We start from the raw sequence: 22,698 nt of genomic DNA, 5'->3' as shown, positions 1-22,698 counted from the left end.
TAATTCATTAATAGAGTCCTACTGTGTGTAATTTACTCTCAGCATAAATGCACTTGTTCTGTGAAGGCCTCAGTGGTTTGTTAGAGAACACTGAAGAACAAACAGCATCATGAAGACCAAAGAACTCACCAGACAGGTCAGGGATAAAGTTCTGGAAAAGTTTAAAGCAGGGTTAGGTTATAAAAAAATATCCCAAGCTCTGAACATCTCAAGAAGCACTGTTCAATCCATCATTCAAAAATGGAAAAAGTATGGCACAACTGCAAACCTATCAAGACATGGCTGGCCACCTAAACTGATGGAGCGAGCAAAGAGAGCACTGGTCAGAAAAGTAGTCAAGAGGCCCATGATCACTCTGGAGGAGCTGCAGAAATCCACAGCTCAGGTGGGAGAATCTGTGCACAGGACAACTATAAGTCGTACACTCCACAAATCTGGCTTTTTTTTGGAAGAGTGGCAAGAAGAAAGCCATTGTTGAAAGACCAACATAAGAAGCCATGTAGGGGACACGGCAAACATGTGGAAGAAGGTGCTTTGGTCAGATGAGACCAAAGTTGAACTTTTTGGCCTAAATGCAAAGCACTATGTGTGGCGGAAAACTAACACTGCTCATCACCCTGCACACACCATCCCCACTGTGAAACATGGTGGTGGCAGCATCATGCTATGAGGATGCTTTTCTTCAGCAGGGACAGGGAAGCTGGTCAGAGTTGATGGGAAGAGATGGATGGAGCTAAATACAGGGCAATCCTGGAAGAAAACCTGTTGGAGGCTGCAAAAGACTTGAGACTGGGAAGGAGATTCACCTTCCAGCAAGACAATGACCTTAAACATACAGCCAGAGCTACAATGGAATGGTTTAGATCAAAGAATATTCATGTGTTAGAATGGCCCAGTCAAAGTCCAGACCTAAATCCCATTGAGCATCTGTGGCAAGACTTGAAAATTGCTGTTCACAGACACTCTCCATCCAATCTGGCTGAGCTTGAGCTATTTTGCAAAGAAGAATGGGCAAAAATTTCAGTGTCCTAGATGTGCAAAGCTGGTAGAGACGTACCACAAAAGACTTGCAGCTGTAATTGCAGCAAAAGGTGGCTCTACAAAGTATTGACGCAGGGGGGCCGAATACTAATGCACATCACATTTTTTTCAGATTTTTATTTGTTGAAAATTTTGAAGACCATTTATCATTTTTGTTTCACTTCACAATTATGTGCTACTCTGTGTTGGTCTATGACATAAAATCTCAATAAAAAGCTTTTAAGGTCATGGTTGTAAGGTGGAAAAATGTGAAAAAGTTCAAAGGTATGAATACTTTTGCAAGGCACTGTATACAAGTACAAAAATATTTTGAGGAAATGATTCAAATTTCCTTGTTTTTGGTTATAATTCATAGAAGTATGCATTTGTTCGAGTGTACAGGAAAAGCTTGGCTCAGAGGGGTGCACGTAATGACGTAATTATACCAATTGGCTCAGGGCGATGAGGGTTAAGGACATCGTGTGCCAGCAGTCCAGTTGAAGCGGGCAGGTGTCAAGCTCGGAATTTTTATATCACGATTGGAGTTAATAATAAACGATATCACTGAATAACGTTCATTATTTCTAACCAGTATATACAGGGGGCTGCAAAAGTAGGTATACAGGAAGGATTATTCCAGTATTACCAGTATTATAATAGTTGTTTGGTTTAATTTAATACTAACTTTTTATTTTCCATTACTGTATACCTACTTTTGCAGTCCCCTGTATATTATGATTTTTTTTTAGTTGTTTTTGATGGTTTCGTATATTTCATAATGATATAATTTTTATTTTCTAAATATGTATCAACATACCGCCATTGTGGCACGGGAGCCTGTGATTGGTGGACAGCCGACAAAGGGTGTCTCCCATTGGTTGTAAATCGTGACATAAAAATTGTAAACACATACGGGACCCGCTGATTGGCTGTTCACATACTGAAGCCAAGCGGAGATATTCAGCATCTGTTGCTGTTGTCTGAAAAAAACTACAGCTAAAAAAGTTCTACTACCACTACCGGATTACTTGGACAATGTTGGTCAGAAAGAAGTGAAGGATAGATAAAAACAGTGGTGCTTGAAAGTTTGTGAACCCTTTAGAATTTTCTATATTTCTGCATAAATATGACCTAAAACATCATATTTTCACACAAGTCCTAAAAGTAGATAAAGAGAACCCAGTTAAACAAATGAGACAAAAATATTATACTTGGTCATTTATTTATTGAGGAAAATGATCCAATATTACATATCTGTGAGTGGCAAAAGTATGTGAACCTCTAGGATTAGCAGTTCATTTGAAGGTGAAATTAGAGTCAGGTGTTTTCAATCAGTGAGATGACAATCAGGTGTGAGTGGGCACCCTGTTTTATTTAAAGAACAGGGATCTATCAAAGTGTGACCTTCACCACACATGTTTGTGGAAGTGTATCATGGCACAAACAAAGGAGATTTCTGAGGACCTCAGAAAAAGCGTTGTTGATGCTCCTCAGGCTGGAAAAGGTTACAAAACCATCTCTAAAGAGTTTAGACTCCACCAAACCACAGTCAGACAGATTGTGTACAAATGGAAGAAATTTAAGACCATTGTTACCCTCCCCAGGAGTGGTCGACCAACAAAGATCACTCCAAGAGCAAGGTGTGTAATAGTCGGCGAGGTCACAAAGGACCCCAGTGTAACTTCTAAGCAACTGAAGGCCTGTCTCACATTGGCTAATGTTCATGAGTCCACCATCAGGAGAACACTGAACAATAATGGTGTGCATGGCAGGGTTGCAAGGAGAAAGCCATTGCTCTCCAAAAAGAACATTGCTGCTCATCTGCAGTTTGCTAAAGATCATGTGGACAAGCCAGAAGGTTATTGGAAAAATGTTTTGTGGATGGATGAGACCAAAATAGAACAGTTTGGTTTAAATTAGAAGTGTTATGTTTGGAAAAAGGAAAACGCTGCATTCCAGCATAAGAACATTATCCCATCTGTGAAACATGGTGGTGGTAGTATCATGGTTTTGCTGCATCTGGGCCAGGACAGCTTGCCATCATTGATGGAACAAAGAACTCTAGAATTCACTGGTATAATTCAAAGGAAAATGTCAGGACATCTGTCCATGAACTGAATCTCAAAAGAAGGTGGGTCATGCAGCAAGACAATGATCCTAAGCACACAAGTCATTCTGCCAAAGAATGGTTAAAGAAGAACAAAGTTAATGTTTTGGAATGGCCAGGTCAAAGTCCTGACCTTAATCCAATCGAAATGTTGTGGCAGGACCTGAAGCGAGCAGTTCATATGAGGAAACCCACCAACATCCCAGAGTTGAAGCTGTTCTGTATGGAAGAATGGACTAAAATCCCTCCAAGCTGGTGTGCAGGACTGATCAACAGTTACCAGAAACATTTAGTTGCAGTTATTGCTGCACAAAGGGGTCACACCAGATACTGAAAGCAAAGGTTCACATACTTTTTGCCTCTCACAGATATCTAATAGAGGATCATTTTCCTCAATAAATAAATGACCAAGTATAATATTTTTGTCTCATTTGTTTAACTGGGTTCTCTTTATCTAGTTTTAGGACTTGTATGAAAATCTGATGTTTTAGATCATATTTATGCAGAAATATAGTGCACCACTGTACACGGAAATTAGAGTTTATTCGTGGTTCTGATCCATGCAAAATTCTTCGAAATGACTGGAGTGATGGTGCAGATTTGTGGCCTAGTGTTAGCATTAGCAACATGTTGGAATATACCTTCTTTTTCCCGAAAAGTCCCGACACAGAAGAACAGTTTAAAAAAAAAAAAAAAAAAACTACAGAAGTAAGAAAACCACCTTTTGTGTTAAGACTTTTTTTTCCCCCCAACATCAGCTTTTGGGAACAGAATGTTGTGAAAGCCAAAGCATTTACTCTCAAAGGGCTTTGACTTGAACTGTGGGCTAGATCTTATTCCCACTATCCATGTCTCAGCAACCCCAAGGACATGTAGTTACACAGCTATCTGCACTCCGTCATTTATACAATGATGCTTATTATTGTTAAAACAATATCTGAAGTGTTATTTGTAAAATAACAAAATTAACTTTTTTCGCGGTCCAAATCCTGCGCTCTGATTAGCTGGCGAGCGGGTCCGTATCCTACAGTACAAACCCCAGTTACAAACCTCTGGCGACTCGCTCGTTCACAACAACAACAAACGTAGCATTTTTTTTGTCAACATTTATCTTTTTTTAATAAGATTTATTTATAAGATTATCAAAAATCTTAAATTTTTGCCAGCATTTCTCAGGAAAATAGCATTAATTTTACAGCATGGATAGCGATAATGACAGTATTCACAGCGAAAGTGAGTTTTACTACCCTGAGGAAGAAGAAATAAAATAAAACATTTCAGGAGCGAGCTAAAAACCTGTAATTTGCTAACACCGAGCAAAAACATGGCTGAATCCTGAGTGAGTCCTATTTGTATAAATAGGGGACTACATAGGCGGCAAAATGTTTTTTGTTTTTTTTTTTTCTCCTGCCATAGAAGTGCACTTGTATACTGAGGAGGAAGCCATCTGCATTACAGCCGTGAATGAGGATTCAAAATGGCGGCTCGGCTCGGTTTTCCCTTTCGGGCGCTCTCGTTTTCTGTTAGAATTTGGTAAAGAAAAAATATATATATTAATTACCAGCTTAAGGTCAGTCCATATGGTGAAATACCGTGACCTCGGCCTTGAATACTGAATTCTGACCTTGAGTGGGGTTTCTTCCAGTGTTTCAGTACTACTGTACCGGTAAGTACAAGTAGTTGTCGACTTACGACCGATCGACTTTACGACCATCTGGTTATGACTGGCAAGTGTTTCCCAGCAGAGCTAGCTGAGCGTACGACAGTTTCCGCCCCAGCTCCTGGCAGCGCCTCTCGCCACGTACAACAGTTTCTGCCCCAGCTCCAGGCACATGCGCAGTCTCTCGCGCACTCCATCATACAGTTTCCGCCCCAGCTCCTGGTTTATGAAACGAGCAAATGCTCCCGCCAGCCCGAGCGCTGCAACAGCTGATGATGACGTAGATGACCCACAGCCAAGCACCAGTGATGCCAACGGTCACTAAATTTTGTATTTTGCTATGTTTTACATTTGTATTTTGGTATGTCTCGAACTAAAATGTTTTCTATTTTTCACACTTGTATTTCGTATTTTTTGTTTTGCACATCTTAAACGAATTGTACTGTATGCAGTGTAGTATGTAGTGTTTGACTTAAACCAAATAATGAGCCAAGGTAATGAAATAAGAAAATGTTGATAAAATAAGACTTTAAGATGATTACAATATCATTACACATCACAATATACTTGCGTTCATTTAACATAGGCCGACTTACGACCAGATCGGTTTACGACCGGTCAGTCGTAACCAAACACAGTCATAAGTCGACGACTACCTGTAACTTTTGTTTTCTCATGGCCGATAGTGGCTGATCATCATGGGACTGAACATCCCATGCTGATATTGGAAGCAATAAGAAAAAAAATTGTCCTAGAATGGCTTGTCTGTAGATTTCTCCTGTTTGTTCTAGATTGCTGAGTGGGAGGAGCAACAACTTGACGAACAGGTCAACTTCAACAACTGTAAGATTGACCCCGCCCCCTTTCAGCTGGTGGAGCGCACCTCACTGCACAAGGTGTGTTATTTATGCTATTCAGACATTAATTCTTCTTTCAGAAGCACACGGGCATTTATTTCTCACACATTTTTTCCAGTGTCACCAGTGGCGAGAGAAAATTCGTGTTCATTAAGATTGCAGTATTACACACTCGTGGCAAATGGATGGGCACGCGCACACACACACACACACACACACACACACACACACACACACACACACACAAAAAGAAACCTCATTCCCTCTTGCCGCAAGCAATGGATGTGCCTAATGTCCTCCATTCATCCCCTTCAAAACACACACACACACGCGTGCACACTCTCCTCCAGCCTAATTTCCTCATCCTGCTCTTTAAATATTTAGGAGTGAGATTTTAGCACAAATCTATCTCACACAGACTTGTGCGCTCTCTCTCTCTGTGTGTATTGAGCTGTTTACCACACACAGTTGCTTAAAATCCTCTCTCCTCTGTTTGTTGCCACGGTAATGATGCTGTAGCCATCACCATGGGAACACTAATCTCTAGGTGTGAAGTCAAAGGCACATGCTCAATAAGTCTAATGAAAATATTTAACACCTGATGGAGGTAATTAAAGGCCATCAGATCACATTTCAGACTCTAATTGCACTGATTGCTTTAACAAGCCAAGCGCAATGATGCAAATGTTTTGGCACCCTTTTATATACAGACAGCAGGAACACAAATACAGTTAACTTAAAATTAATCAGTATTTCATTGTTTTTCAGACGCACACCATTTTCTCACTGTTGGGTTTAGACCACGCTTACGTCACCAGCATCGGACGCCTCATAGGGGTTGTCTCTCTCCGAGAGGTGAGTGAACCATTCTGTCAAACTTCATATTCCAGATTGCTTTTAGCTTTCCAGTGAGTATTTGAGCTTTTTATATATATATATATATATATATATATATATATATATATATATATATATATATATATAAAATTGTGCAAGTTCTCCCACTTAAAAAGATGAGAGAGGCCTGTAGTTTTCATCATAGGTACACTTCAACTATGAGAGACAGTATGGGGGAAAAGAATCCAGGAAATTACATTGTAGGATTTTAATGAATTAATTGGTAAATTCCTCGGTAAAATAAGTATTTGGTCACCTACAAACAAGCACAATTTCTGGCTCTCACAGACCTGTAACAACTTTAAGAGGCTCCTCTGTCCTCCACTCGTTACCTGTATTAATGGCACCTGTTTGAACTTATCAGTATAAAAGACACCTGTCCACAATCTCAAACAGTCACACTCCAAACTCCACTATGGCCAAGACCAAAGAGCTGTCAAAGGACACCAGAAACAAAATTGTAGACCTGCACCAGGCTGGGAAGACTGAATCTGCACAGGTTGGTGTGAAGAAATCAACTGTGGGAGCAATTATTAGAAAATGGAAGACATACAAGACCACTGATAATCTCCCTCGATCTGGGGCTCCACGCAAGATCTCACCCCATGGGGTCAAAATGACCACAAAAACGGTGAGCAAAAATCCCAGAACCACACGGGGGGACCTAGTGAATGACCTGCAGAGAGCTGGGACCAAAGTAACAAAGGCTACCATCAGTAACACACTACGCCGCCAGGGACTCAAATCCTGCAGTGCCAGACGTGTCCCCCTGCTTAAGCCAGTACATGTCCAGGCCCGTCTGAAGTTTGCTAGAGAGCATTTGGATGATCCAGAAGAGGATTGGGAGAATGTTATATGGTCAGATGAAACCAAAATAGAACTTTTTGGTAAAAACTCAACTTGTCGTGTTTGGAGGAGAAAGAATGCTGAGTTGCATCCAAAGAACACCATACCTACTGTGAAGCATGGGGGTGGAAACATCATACTTTGGGGCTGTTTTTCTGCAAAGGGACCAGGACGACTGATCCGTGTAAAGGAAAGAATGAATGGGGCCATGTATCGTGAGATTTTGAGTGAAAACCTCCTTCCATCAGCAAGGGCATTGAAGATGAAACGTGGCTGGGTCTTTCAGCATGACAATGATCCCAAACACACCGCCCGGGCAATGAAGGAGTGGCTTCGTAAGAAGCATTTCAAGGTCCTGGAGTGGCCTAGCCAGTCTCCAGATCTTAACCCCATAGAAAATCTTTGGAGGGAGTTGAAAGTCCGTGTTGCCCAGCGACAGCCCCAAAACATCACTGCTCTAGAGGAGATCTGCATGGAGGAATGGGCCAAAATACCAGCAACAGTGTGTGAAAACCTTGTGAAGACTTACAGAAAACTTTTGACCTCTGTCATTGTCAACAAAGGGCATATAACAAAGTATTGAGATTAACTTTTGTTATTGACCAAATACCTATTTTCCACCATAATTTGCAAATAAATTATTTAAAAATCAGACGATGTGATTTTCTGGATTTTTTTTCTCATTTTGTCTCTCATAGTTGAAGTGTACCTATGATGAAAATTACAGGCCTCTCTCATCTTTTTAAGTGGGAGAATTTGCACAATTGGTGACTGACTAAATACTTTTTTGCCCCACTGTGTGTGTGTATATGTATGTATGTGTGTGTGTGTGTGTGTGTGTGTGTGTGTGTGTGTGTGTATATATATATATACAGTGGTGCTTGAAAGTTTGTGAACCCTTTAGAATTTTCGATATTTCTGCATAAATATGAGCTAAAACATCATCTGATTTTCACACAAGTCCTAAAAGTAGATAAAGAGAACCCAGTTAAACAAATGATACAAAAATATTATACTTGGTCATTTATTTATTGAGGAAAATGATCCAATATTACATATCTGTGAGTGGCAAAAGTATGTGAACCTTTGCTTTCAGTATCTGGTGTGACCCCCTTGTGCAGCAATAACTGCAACTAAATGTTTCCGGTAACTGTTGATCAGTCCTGCACACCAGCTTGGAGGAGTTTTAGCCCATTCCTCCGTACAGAACAGCTTCAACTCTGGGATGTTGGTGGGTTTCCTCATATGAACCGCTCGCTTCAGGTCCTTCCACAACATTTCGATTGGATTAAGGTCAGGACTTTGACTTGGCCATTCCAAAACATTAACTTTATTCTTCTTTAGCCATTCTTTGGTAGAACGACTTGTGTGTTTAGGGTCGTTGTCTTGCTGCATGACCAAATGTCTCTTGAGATTCAGTTCATGGACAGATGTCCTGACATTTTCCTTTAGAATTCGCTGGTATAATTCAGAATCCATTGTTCCATCAATGATGGCAAGCTGTCCTGGCCCAGATGCAGCCAAACAGGCTCAAACCATGATACTACCACCACCATATTTCACAGATGGGATAAGGTTCTTATTCTGGAATACAGTGTTTTCCTTTCTCCAAACATAACACTTCTCATTTAAACCAAAAATTTCTATTTTGGTCTCATCCATCCACAAAACATTTTTCCAATAGCCTTCTGGCTTGTCCATGTGATCTTTAGCAAACTGCAGACGAGCAGCAATGTTCTTTTTGAAGAGCAGTGGCTTTCTCCTTGCAACCCTGCCATGCACACCATTGTTGTTCAGTGTTCTCCTGATGGTGGACTCATAAATATTAACATTAGCCAATGTGAGAGAGGCCTTCAGTTGCTTAGAAGTTACCCTGGGGTCCTTTGTGACCTCGCCGACTATTACACGCCTTGCTCTTGGAGTGATCTTTGTTGGTCGACCACTCCTGGGGAGGGTAACAATGGTCTTGAATTTCTTCCATTTGTACATAATCTGTCTGACTGTGGATTGGTGGAGTCCAAACTCTTTAGAGATGGTTTTGTAACCTTTTCCAACCTGATGAGCATCAACAACGCTTTTTCTGAGGTCCTCAGAAACCTCCTTTGTTCGTGCCATGATACACTTCCACAAACATGTATTGTGAAGATCAGACTTTGATTGATCCCTGTTCTTTAAATAAAACAGGGCGCCCACTCATTCCTGATTGTCATACCAATTGATTGAAAACACCTGACTCTAATTTCACCTTCAAATTAACTGCTAATCCGAAAGCTTCACATACTTTTGCCACTCACAGATATGTAATATTGGATCATTTTCCTCAATAAATAAATGACCAAGTATAATATTTTTGTCTCATTTGTTTAACTGGGTTCTCTTTATCTACTTTTAGGACTTGTGTGAAAATCTGATGATGTTTTAGCTCATATTTATGCAGAAATATCGAAAATTCTAAAGGGTTCACAAACTTTCAAGCACCACTGTATATATATATATATATATATATATATATATATATATATATATATATATATATATATAAAATGTTAGTGTGTGTGTGCAATATGCTGCCACCAAGACAATTTTTTTCAGGGAAAGACAAGACAATGCCAAACTGCTTTCTGCACATATTAAAACTGCATGGCTCTATAGTAAGAGTCCGGGTGCTAAACTGGCCTGCCTGCCGTCCAGACCTGTCTCCCATTTAAAACATTTGACGCATTATGAAACTCAAAATATAACAAAGGAGACCCCGAATTGCTGAGCAACTGAAATTGTAGATTACCCAAAAATGGGACATTTTTCTTTCAAAACTACAGCAATTGGTCTCCTCAGTTCCCAAACGTTTAGAGTGTTGTTAAAAGTAGTGAGAAACACTGTGGTAAACATACCCCTGTCCCAACTTTTTTGAAACATGTTGCTGGCATTCAGTTCAAAATGAGCATATATTTTAAAAAAAAGTCGTCTCCATTTCAACATTTGATATGTTGTCTTTGTACTATTTTCTATAAAATATAGAGTTTCCATAATTTGCAAATCATTGTGTAAAGTGCTAATAAAAATGGAATGCAGTATCCCAACTTTTTTGGAATTGGGGTTGGAGTGTTGTTGAGCTTTCTTACACTTTTATTGCAGTATTTTGTAGTATATGTACAGTATGCTAATATGTGTGAAATCTTCCATACTGTAGCTGCGTAAGGCTATTGAGGGTTCGGTGACTGTGAAGGGCGTGAAGGTACGCCCCCCATTGGCCAGCTTCAGGGACAGTGGCACCAGCAGCAGTGACGCTGAAGTCACAGAGCTCCACAAACTCTGGAACCGCCACACCAACATAGCTCTGCCGAGGGACCACCAGCCCTCTGATTCGGATGAGAAATCCCAGTGAATAAAAATCAAAGGGAGCAAACAAAAGATGAGGGATGATGGAGTTGGATAAGACTTTTAATTAATTTCTGATCTTTTTTTTTTTTCTATGAACCTGAAGAGCTGCACACTTCTGGGTTTTCCTGGAAAGTTCTGTATTCGGGTTGCTGGTGAATGCTTGGCAAAATGGACTTGAGCTCCTTATCTTCCACAATCCCACCTCTTCTGCACTGATTTTCATTTTGTGGGTTCAAAAAGGGGCTTACTAACAATTTCAGACAAAAATATGTTTGCTTTTCCACAGCTTCAGTTCTTCTCTTGTTCTTCCTTTTGTCTTTGATCTTCCAGATTTTTTTCTTTTTTTACAGTCTTCCTTTCGTATGCGTCCTGATGCTAGTTAGAGATGCAAAGTGGTATTTTGTGATGTTTGATATTTACGCCATTTTTAACGAGCTCGTTTAAATTTCATGACCATATGTGCACCTTTTTTTCTGGTTTCTTTGTAAACTAAAAGCTCAACACTCCATTTGCTGTATAAATTATTCTTAAATGCTGATTAACATCCGTAATTATCGGTTGTCTGTCTTGTACACTAACCACTTGTTTGAGTTTTAATTCCAATACAGTTAATGGAAACTGATATAATTCTTGTTAACCATGATGCACTTTGCTGTTTAAAAAAAAGCGCTCTTTTAGAGAGTTGGTTTTGGTGATTGTTCCAAAATTCACCAACACTACAATCAACAAAGTTCAAATGAGTGCTATTATCTGTAAGGGTATTCAATGCTACACTGATTTTATTTTGTCTGTTTCTATTTATTTATAAAATTATTCTAGCTTGGAATCATTTGAAAATGCTAAAAATATTCAGCCGAACTTCATAATCCTTTTTCATCAAATGAATTTAACACTCCAGTCTATTGTACATGTCCTGGTTTGGAACACAGATGGAACTAATAGAACCTTCTGTTGGGTCTGAAGATCCTAAGATTCCAGTTTCCAGATATGTTCCTCAAGGAACTTGTCTGTTACTTCCTGCTGATTATTCCTCATTTAAGTTTTCTAGCATCTCCTAGGACCTTCTGAGAGCTTGTAATCTCAAAGAACCAGCACATTCCTCCATATTTTTAATTTGTTTGCCAGAGCAGAACCTGGACATTCCATTCCAGTTAAACACCCTAGCATCATGCTGAGTAGTTGCCTTATTAAATGTTTGTGGTATCTTTAGGATCTAAGGCTCTAGATTCTCAAGGAATGTATACATGCAGAAACTAGTCATGCATATCCCATATCCTGCATAATATTTTCCTTATGGAGCTGGTGTACAGTCTCAACAATCGGATGGGACCTTCTATGCATTTAGTCTAGATCAAACAACCTAAAATTTCAAATGTCCAATATGTTCCTTCAGCAGAACTTGGTTATTCTCATTCTAGGTCAAACACTCCTATTAGGTGTTAGCAGGAAATACTAATATGTATGAGAAGTTCGTTCTGAAGGATAAAAGATTCTAGATTCTCAATTTGTTCCTCAGATAACCATTCTACAGTTGGGTCTCCTCATCCAAAAAAGGAACTAGGCTTCCAAATCTCTGTCTGTTCCTTGAGGAACTGGCCCACATTTTTGGCTCCAACATTCCTATTTACTCTTGAATCTGCAGCATCTTATAAGATGGGCTGTATCTTATAATGGGGTGCCTGTGGTTCTCGTATTCCAGTGTATTTCTTGAAGAACATCATATCCATGTTTTGCTTTTGATTCTTCTAATTATAAGTGCTGTTCAGACTTTGATTCGCCTTGGGTATCCCTGACGCTGGACCAGCTTATATTACAACTGAATCTGGGCCTCATTCCTGGAGATCTTGTACTCCGTGAAGTTCCTTCACTGTCTGTTCTAATATTCAGACACTCCTGATAAGTCTTAAGTAGCTGGATAACCTAATATCAGACTCTGATGGTGAGGGACCTTCAGGATCTCCTGGTTTAGGTATCTGTGATCTGGTAGTGCTTTTCCACTGGACAGTGCAGCCCAGGTCTACGAGTTAATCACAGTCCTAAATTGGGTTCCCTTTTCTGTTCATATACCCTGCGAGCCAAGAGCAGGAAATGTGGGTGGGGCTAGAAATGGTACAGAGCACTGATTGGCTAAAGACCATCATTAAATTAATGCTTGAGATTTGTATTTAATTATTTCCCTGCAGTAATAATTTGTCACTGATGTTTTTGCACAATTTCTACATTTTATTCCTGTGTCCTGTGGAAAATCTGCTCTCTGTTCACTATGCATGCTCCCTACAATCAGGTACAACATACTGGTTCTATATATCCTATTTGGTGCACTACATTCACAATAGAATGCCTTTTGCGATTCTTCAAGGGAAAATGAACTATACTTTTATTTTTCACAAGTTTGCAGTGTCTCTTTTTTGCAGAGATTAAAGTATTGGCACCCCCTTCGTCTTCATTTGGACTTTGTCATTAAAATAAATTAGCTGGGTTTCAGTTGCTTTATAGGGGTTTTGCATCAAAGAAAATTGACCCATATTGCTGGTAGCTTTTTACAAATAGTCTCCTCCCCAACAACCTCCACCAAAACTCCTCCTACTTTCACATTTACAGAAAACCACATACTGTATTAGACCAGATCATGTTTATTCTCAGGTTTGGATCAGGAACCAAGCCATGTTGTACCATCTGATGGAAAATTGTCAATTATTGGGATGTGAAAAAAAATTCGACCAAGTACAAGTATGAATACATTTTTTTGGTACTGATCAGTACCAAAATGAGTAACCTAGTATTAGTTAATCAGGTATCATGTCATGTTTTATTTAGTTCTGTTTGTTTCCTTGATTTATACATGCGTCTGCGTACATACCCTACTAGACTCCTTCTTTACAACATTAGCTAGTAGATTAGCTAGCTACATTGGTTAGTTTGGATCATGTAGGGTTGCATTTCAGGTCATCTGTTCAACAATGTACACTAGGATTGGGTCCATGTGGTATCAGATGTTTGCATCAGAGCATTTTTCTAAGTACAAGCACTATGAACATGAGCGATATCAGTACAGTTCTTGATGAATCTCTCGTCGTTGGCTATCCAAATTGAGGACAGGATTCTAATGAACAGCATCTAACTGCATGCCTTAATATAAGTCTGAGTTTCACAGTAAATGTCTTTTTGCATGTTGAAAAGTTTGTAAAATCAGTGATGGCAAATCTTCGCAAATTTAAAGTTTTTTTGAAATGCACATTTCTAAACAAGTCTTCTTGAACAAAAATCAGAAATGGACGCACTCTTTTCTTATTTGTCATTGTGGATTTTTTTTCATGTTATTCAGCACTTAATATATTGTTTTGTTTTTTTGTATTGTATTTGGGTTTGTGTGTTTTTTGTTTTTTAAATCAATTATGCTGATTTAAATTTTGATTCTTGATCATGACAACTGTACATTCTCCCTTTGACCAGTACAGTTGAGTGTGGGTGGGGCTTTCTCCTTTGTGTGTGGGGTTTTTCCCTTTGTGTGTGTGGGTTTTTTTTTTTTTTAATGGAGCACCTTATAGCTATGATTTAAGATTTTATAATATTAGGTTTACAGATTTTAATATATTTTCCTCCTATCAATACTGGAATGATCATGTATTAATGAAAGGTCTGATCAAACTTTTGTTTTTGTTTATGACTCCAGTCCTGACAGGGAAACATGTATACAAGTGGTGTCCTTGGTAGCATTGTAGTGAAATCTTGAGCAAATGTTAAATTGTGTCTGACAAAGTGCCTAAAACATGTCTAATGTGATTTTTATTAAGTGTTTATGCAGACAATGTATAGAGTGTTATACACCCTGATTCACGCACAGGGCGTTGATGGATAATTTTGTTATTTTATTTTTACACTCATTACTCATACTTTATTTCTTATCTTTTATCGACCTAATAACAAAATGTTATTAAAAAATACTGAGGTAGCCATGGCCTAATGGTTAGAGAAACAGCTTTGGGACCAAAAGGGTTCTGGTTCGATTCCTTAGACCAGCAGGACTGGCTTAAGTGCCCTTGAGCAAGGCACCTAACCCCCAACGGCTCCGGCAAGAGTGGTGGCGTACCTTGTGTCTGATTAGCCAATGAAAAACTGATGTGATTTATCAGTTCGGGCATTGAACCTGACCAACAACAACTGATTAAAAAAATTTGTGATCAGACGTTTATTTATTTCTTGTCTTTTGTTTTAATCTTGCTTGTTTGAAATCACAAGTACATATATTTATTAACAGTTGCCTTAAGAGAAACAGCTTTGGGAAGAGTAATAGAAATGTTATATTTTGTTGTTAATTTTGTAATCTTAAAATTAATGACTGTGCAATAACGGCTGTTTTGTTTTTAAGAGTGGGTGTAACCAATTGTGCATTGATGTGGGGGGCATTTTATTTTTGTAAAGAACTGATGCTACGGTACGTACTGAGGCTCTGTTTGAGTGTTGAGGGAATTCTGGATCGGAAAAACCTCTGGCACTAAAAGAAAATGCGCGCGCGCACACAGATGTGTCCTATTCTTCAGAGAACAAAAGGATTGTTTTATATCAGGGATGAATAAAGAGAATTTAACAGAAGCACCAACTTTTTGCGCCTTTTTTGAGTTTATTACTTTTTAATAAAAATTAAATTTCCTTTTTTTATTTTTGTATTGATTTCTTACCTTTATATATACCTTTATTCTTTTTTCACCATTCTGTTTCTTTTAGGTTATTTGTGTCTGTCCTTGTTTTATCTCCTGAGTTTTTAATGTTTAAACAGCCCACGTTCCCACGCAAGTGTGTGTATACTTTCCTACTCCCTGATTGGCTGGGAGTGACTTGTAGTGACGTCACTGAAGGTTGTGACTGGATATGTAGTGCAGTGACGCTGCTCTTCCCCAAGACACTTCAGGTGCGACTTTACACCAGCGAGAGAGAATAAAGCTGTTGCTCTCTCTGTATCCATTCATCTATGTACACTACCGTTCAAAAGTTTGGGGTCACCCAGACAATTTTGTGTTTTCCATGAAAAGTCACACTTCTATTTACCACCATAAGTTGTAAAATGAATAGAAAATATAGTCAAGACATTTTTCTGGCCATTTTGAGCATTTAATCGACCCCACAAATGTGATGCTCCAGAAACTCAATCTGCTCAAAGGAAGGTCAGTTTTATAGCTTCTCTAAAGAGCTCAACTGTTTTCAGCTGTGCTAACATGATTGTACAAGGGTTTTCTAATCATCCATTAGCCTTCTGAGGCAATGAGCAAACACATTGTACCATTAGAACACTGGAGTGAGAGTTGCTGGAAATGGGCCTCTATACACCTATGGAGATATTGCACCAAAAACCAGACATTTGCAGCTAGAATAGTCATTTACCACATTAGCAATGTATAGAGTGTATTTCTGATTAGTTTAAAGTGATCTTCATTGAAAAAAACAGTGCTTTTCTTTCAAAAATAAGGAAATTTCAAAGTGACCCCAAACTTTTGAACGGTAGTGTACATATAAAAATTATGTGCGAGAGAGAGTCTTTATCTCTCTCTGTCTTTCTTGGTCTCATATCTATGCCTGTTTATTTCTTTTTCTGTCCATCTTGCATGTGTCTCTCCATCTTTGTTAGTCTGTCTGTCCCCGTGTGTGTGTGTGAGAGAGATAGAGAGATTAGTGCCATTGCGTGTCAATGACAGTCCGACATGATGGCAACATTCAGTAGTGTCCCCCTGTGTAATAGAGGGTGCCAAAACTTTTGCATGATTGCGCTTTGCTTATTGAAGCAATCACTGCAATTAGAGTCTGAAATGTGATCTGATGGCCTTTAATTACTTGCATCATGTGTTAAATATTTTGATTAGACTTGTCGAGTGTCTGCCTCTGACTTCACGACTAGAGATTAGTGTTCCCATGGTGATGGCTACAGCATCATTACTGTGGCAACAAACAGACAAAAGAGGGCTTTGTGGTAAACAGCTCAAGAGTGAGTGAGTATACAGTGGTGGAAATCAAAACTGAAACTCGAAGAGGAGTGAAAATGACACGGAGTGAGCGAGTGACTGGAGATCAGATTTAAACTCTCAGTTTTGTATACTTTAAAGGCCACCCTGTAGAAATGTATAAAAGTTGAAAAGGTTAATTTTCAGGTTAAATTTGATTATCTGTTCTTCAGACCACGGAGAAAAGGGCAGATGGATATCAGCTGTGTGGAATTAAAAAGATCTGATCTGTCTGGAGCCTTTTGAAGCGAAATAAATGAAGGGTTTGGTTTTTTGGGGGGGTTTATATGTATTCATTCAACTGGCAGCTAAGAATAAAGCTGTTTTTAGTCAGCACTGGCTCCCTGACTCACCAGGATATCACGCTGACTTTATTTAAAACTCCAGACAAACTGATCTAATATGTAATATTATTTTTATTAGTTAGAATATTAATAATTTTACTGGCTTAAAAAATTTCCAGTCTACGGATAAATAATTGCTATTATAGTTACTCTTCCCACAGCTAAAGCTGATTAATTTCCTATGACAGCAGATCATGGACATTTATTCCTCTTATACCACAGTAATTTATCAACAACTACATTTTGTATTAATTACACATTATCCATTTATAGTTTAATAATATACAGAATAATAATGTCTGATTTAATGTCGGTCAAACAAGTTGGTTCCTGTTCTCACTTACATTATAGCAGCTATAAACAGTCATTCCCTCAGCCAGCTCTCTTTTCTCTCTTTTGAAATTAATGACAAAAAAACCTGAAGCTTTAGGTTCCTGAGAGTGTGTGAAACATAAACTCTGGAAATTTGTTGGAAAGCTTAAACAGGCTTTCCTCTGCCTGTTACAAAGTGCTGACACTGAAGACTCCTTCCATTTCTCTCCTTTCATGTTTTTTTTTAATTAGTTTATGTGGAGAGCATCCACCACGAATGAGCCATTGGTATAGAAATAATGTATTAGAACAAGTGCATTCATATACAGTGGTGCTTGAAAGTTTGTGAACCCTTTAGAATTTTCTATATTTCTGCATAAATATGACCTAAAACAACATCAGATTTTCACACAAGTCCTAAAAGTAGATAAAGAGAACCCAGTTAAATGAGACAAAAATATTATACTTGGTCATTTTATTTATTGAGGAAAATGATCTAATATTACATATCTGTGAGTGGCAAAAGTATGTGAACCTTTGTGCAGCAATAACTGCAACTAAATGTTTTCGGTAACTGTTGATCAGTTCTGCACACCAGCTTGGAGGAATTTTAGCCCATTCCTCTGTACAGAACAGCTTCATTTCTGGGATGTTGGTGGGTTTCCTCACATGAACTGCTCGCTTCATGTCCTTCCATAATATTTCAATTGGATTAAGGTCAGGACTTTAATTTGGCCATTCCAAAACATTAACTTTATTCTTTTTTAACCATTCTTTCGTAGAACGACTTGTGTGCTTAGGGTCGTTGTCTTGCTACATGACCCACCTTCTCTTGAGATTCAGTTCATGGACAGATGTCCTGACATTTTCCTTTAGAATTCGTTGGTATAAGTCAGAATTCATTGTTCCATCAATGATGGCAAGCCGTCCTGGCCCAGATGCAGCAAAACAAACCCAAACCATAGGTTTCACAAACCACCACCATGTTTCACAGATGGTTCTTATGCTGGAATGCAGTGTTTTCCTTTCTCCAAACAGAACGCATCTCATTTAAACCAAAAAGTTCTATTTTGGTCTCATTTGTCCACAAAACATTTTTCCAATAGCCTTCTGGCTTGTCCATGTGATCTTTAGCAAACTGCAGATGAGCAGCAATGTTCTTTTTGGAGAGCAGTGGCTTTCTCCTTGCAACCCTGCCATGCACACCACTGTTGTTCAGTGTTCTCCTGATGGTGGACTCATGAACATTAACATTAGCCAATGTCAGAGAGGCCTTCAGTTGCTTAGAAGTTACCCTGGGGTCCTTTGTGACCTCGCCGACTATTACACACCTTGCTCTTGGAGTGATCTTTGTTGGTCGACCACTCCTGGGGAGGGTATACCATAGGTCTTGAATTTCCTCCATTTGTACATAATCTGTCTGACTGTGGATTGATGGAGTCCAAACTCTTTAGAGATGGTTTTGTAACCTTTGCCAGCCTGAGGAGCATCAACAACGCTTTTTCTGAGGTCCTCAGAAATCTCCTTTGTTCGTGCCATGATACACTCCCACAAACATGTGTTGTGAAGATCAGACATTGATAGATCCCTGTTCTTTAAATAAAACAGGGTGCCCACTCACACCTGATTGTCATCCCATTGATTGAAAACACCTGACTCTAATTTTGCCAAATTAACTGCTAATCCTTGAGGTTCACATACTTTTGCCACTCACAGATATGTAACATTGGATCGTTTTCCTCAATAAATAAATGACCAAGCATAATATTTTTGTCTCATTTGTTTAACTGGGTTCTCTTTATCTACTTTTAGGACTTGTGTGAAAATCTGATGATGTTTTAGGTCATATTTATGCAGAAATATATAAAATTCTAAAGGGTTCACAAACTTCCAAGCACCACTGTAAACCTGTGATTTGCAGCTGCCCTACTATCAGAGCTGCTGTTATAGAAAATTAATCAATACTTTCTGACCAATCAGGAACCTGAATGAGATTTCTCATCATGACTTTGATGTTACTGTTGTGTTTAGGGTTAAAAATGACAGAGGGATTTTTTTTTAATCTTTGAAGGCATGATGGTGTGTATAAGCTGTGACAAGCATGAGATTTAATTTTTGTGCTCTTAAAACATCTGTCAAATTGATTAGCATCTAAGAGCTCACTGGCAACACACACACAATGCTATATGTCCACTGTTTACAGTAAGTGTCGGTTGGTTGCAGTTGCATTAAAACATTTTAAAGTGAATTTCAATAGGTTTTTTTTTTTTTTTTTTTGGGGGGGGTTATACAAAAAAAATCCACTCATATGTATGTATTTATTTATTGTTTAATATTTCTTTGTCATATAAAAGTACAAAACATTTAAATTGTGTATTGTATGCTAGTAAAGAACATGAAGTGAGAAATTGTTGTTACAATATTTGTAGTTATCCACTCAGCATGAATTTTGCATCATGCTACTTAAGCTAACTGCAAACTTGCTCTGTGCTTGCTAAAATCCATTATCTCATCTCATCTCATTATCTCTAGCCGCTTTATCCTTCTACAGGGTCGCAGGCAAGCTGGAGCCTATCCCAGCTGACTACGGGCGAAAGGCGGGGTACACCCTGGACAAGTCGCCAGGTTATCACAGGGCTGACACATAGACACAGACAACCATTCACACTCACATTCACACTTACGCTCAATTTAGAGTCACCAGTTAACCTAACCTGCATGTCTTTGGACTGTGGGGGAAACCGGAGCACCCGGAAGAAACCCACGTGGACAACATGCAAACTCCGCACAGAAAGGCCCTCGCCGGCCATGGGGCTCGAACCCAGGACCTTCTTGCTGTGAGGCAACAGCGCTAACCACTACACCACCATGCCACCCTTAAAATCCATTATTTTGGGTAAAAATAATGTTTTGGGTAAAAAATTTAAGTAACTTTGCACAATGAAATAAATACATTACCTTTTAAAGCCAGTCAGGAGTTAGCAAACATCTGCACAATATCAGTAGTTATAAATTTTGCATAACTTCATTTGCATCATGTTAACTGTGCTAGGTGAACTGTGCAAGCTTAAATCCATCACTTGTATTGTTTGCATGTTTCTGTAAAGTTTTTAATTTACTCGAGATGATAATTCTCTATAGATAACACATGTAGGTTTGTGGTTACATTACATTTTAAAACCAGAGTGAGGTTTTACACACAACAGCATTAATGGAGAACATGTATGTTACATACACTGATCAATCATAAAATTTAAAAACACTGACAGGTAAAGTGAATTACACTGATTAAGTTGTAACAATGGCATCTGTCAAGGTGTGTGTGGATAGATAGATAGATAGATAGATAGATAGATAGATAGATAGATAGATAGATAGCCCCCTCATAGGCCTCCATTGGTCAAAGTTGACCAAAGTTGACATCTTTGTTTCTGTCCGTTATGTTGATTCTTGTCTGTATTTGTCATGTCTTGTCTGTTCCATCTGTATAGGTAGAACAATGCTGCCTCTGACTGTCGAAACCAATGTAGGAGTAACAGTCTCTGTCGCAAAGGTCACATCTGTGTGTGGCTGCTGGTTTGTTTGTGTTGTTTTGTTCCTTTCTATGCGCCCTCTTATCAACTGCTGTACTCATCAACTTTTCTTCCCCTACCCTGAGGTGCTGCTTCAGCATGCTTCTCCAGCTTGTTCAGTCAGCTGCGAGGCCTTCCCGGGATTCAGTGTCAATGTCCAGTGCTTTCATGTCTCTCTTCACAACACCCTTGTATCACAGCTTTGGGTGGCCGGTGCTTCTCTTCCCGACTGCCAGCTTGCCATAGAGGATCTCTCTCTCTCTCTCTCTCTCTCTCTCTCTCTCTCTCTCTCTCTCTATATATATATATATATATATATATATATATATATAATTAAACTGCTGAAAAAGTTAATGCTGACTAAAACAAAAAGGTGTCAGCATTAACTTTCAGCAGTTTGTGCTACAGTAGCTTTTCTGTGGGATTGGACCATATGGCCTTTGTGCCCCATGCGAATCAGTGAGCCTTCGACACCCATGACCCTGTTGCCAGATCACTGGTTATCCTTCCTTGGACTACTTTTGGTAGATACTAAACACTGCATACCGGGAACACCCCACAAGATGTGCCATTTTGGAGATGCTCAGACCCAGTCATCTAGCCATCACAATTTGGCCCTTGTCAAAGTTGCTCAGATCCTTACACGTGCCCATTTTTTCCTGCTTCCAACACATCAACTTCAAGAACTGACTGTTTTCTTGCTGTCTAATATATCCCACCCCTTGACAGGTGCCATTGCAATGAGATAATCAATATTATTCACTTCACCTGTCTGTGGTTTTAGTGTTATGGCTGATCAGTGTATGTACATATAGCTAATATTTTAAATCATGTAAATTTTTGGATGAAACAAAAAAAAATTAGAAGGCAACTTTTAAAACATATATGTGAGCATGCTAAGTGCTGAAGGCTTCTGAAAACTTGCCTTTGTTTAAAGCTAGGGTAGGTAATTATTTAGAAGCATGTTTTGTTTGAAATTCTCTTTACATCTCACCAGCAGTGAATAAATCACATGCTCTAACAATAAGATGAAAAAAAATCTGTCAGCTGTGGCAGTCACAGGGCTGTTTAAAGAAAAAAAAAGTCATTTTATTTGGCCTGACTGAAATGATTGGATAGCCTACCCACCTGCCTATCTGCTCACTCTGCTCATGCTGTTATTGCGCATAACTGGCAGAGGTCACAAAAGTATACACATTCCTTACTGAAGTAGAAGTACAGATAATTTTACTAGAGGGTTTTTTTTGTTGTTGTTAAAAAAAACCCAGAAGCACTGGTTTAACTTTTTTACTCAAGTATAAAAGTACAAAAGTAAATTTTAGACTCTGAAATGAACTCAAAGTAAAAAAAGTAGCACTTTGAGGAAAGTTGCTACTGGCTGTTTCTGTACAAAGCTCACTGAACCTCACGTAATATAATATTAGGGGTCAGAGTGTGTACGGAAAGAGGCAAACTCCCACTTTCTTAAGTTAATTATTAAATAATACCATATAAATGCCATAAAGTGCTCCACTGCAAATAGTTTAATTGCCAAGTATTTTATGACAAATAGTTCATTTGCATGTGCAGTCGATTGACAAGCAGCTGATGTGCAGCATGCTAACACTGACAACCCAGCTGTATCTTTCAGTAACCTAGCTATCTTTACCTTACTAGCTCCTCCTTACATGCTTACTCATAACTTCTTTGAAGAGCAAATGTTGCATCTT

At 38.8% G+C, this 22,698-nt stretch overlaps 1 protein-coding gene across 2 annotated transcripts in view; it reads left to right on the top strand.

The window, feature by feature from the left end:
- The window catches only part of clcn2c (chloride channel 2c), a 213,933-nt gene extending 198,572 nt beyond the window's left edge, over nt 1-15,361 (top strand). For both annotated transcript variants that reach the window (XM_060943402.1, XM_060943403.1), the window contains 3 exons: nt 5,579-5,683; nt 6,413-6,499; nt 10,578-15,361. In XM_060943402.1, coding sequence (XP_060799385.1) covers nt 5,579-5,683; nt 6,413-6,499; nt 10,578-10,772 — 387 coding nt within the window. In that variant the 3' untranslated portion in view covers nt 10,773-15,361. The remainder of the gene's footprint in view (nt 1-5,578; nt 5,684-6,412; nt 6,500-10,577) is intronic.
- The last annotated feature ends 7,337 nt before the right edge of the window (nt 15,362-22,698 follow it).

Source organism: Neoarius graeffei, chromosome 16 (genome assembly GCF_027579695.1).
Source record: "Neoarius graeffei isolate fNeoGra1 chromosome 16, fNeoGra1.pri, whole genome shotgun sequence".
NCBI lineage: Eukaryota > Metazoa > Chordata > Actinopteri > Siluriformes > Ariidae > Neoarius > Neoarius graeffei.
This window is presented reverse-complemented; position numbering and strand designations above follow the sequence as displayed.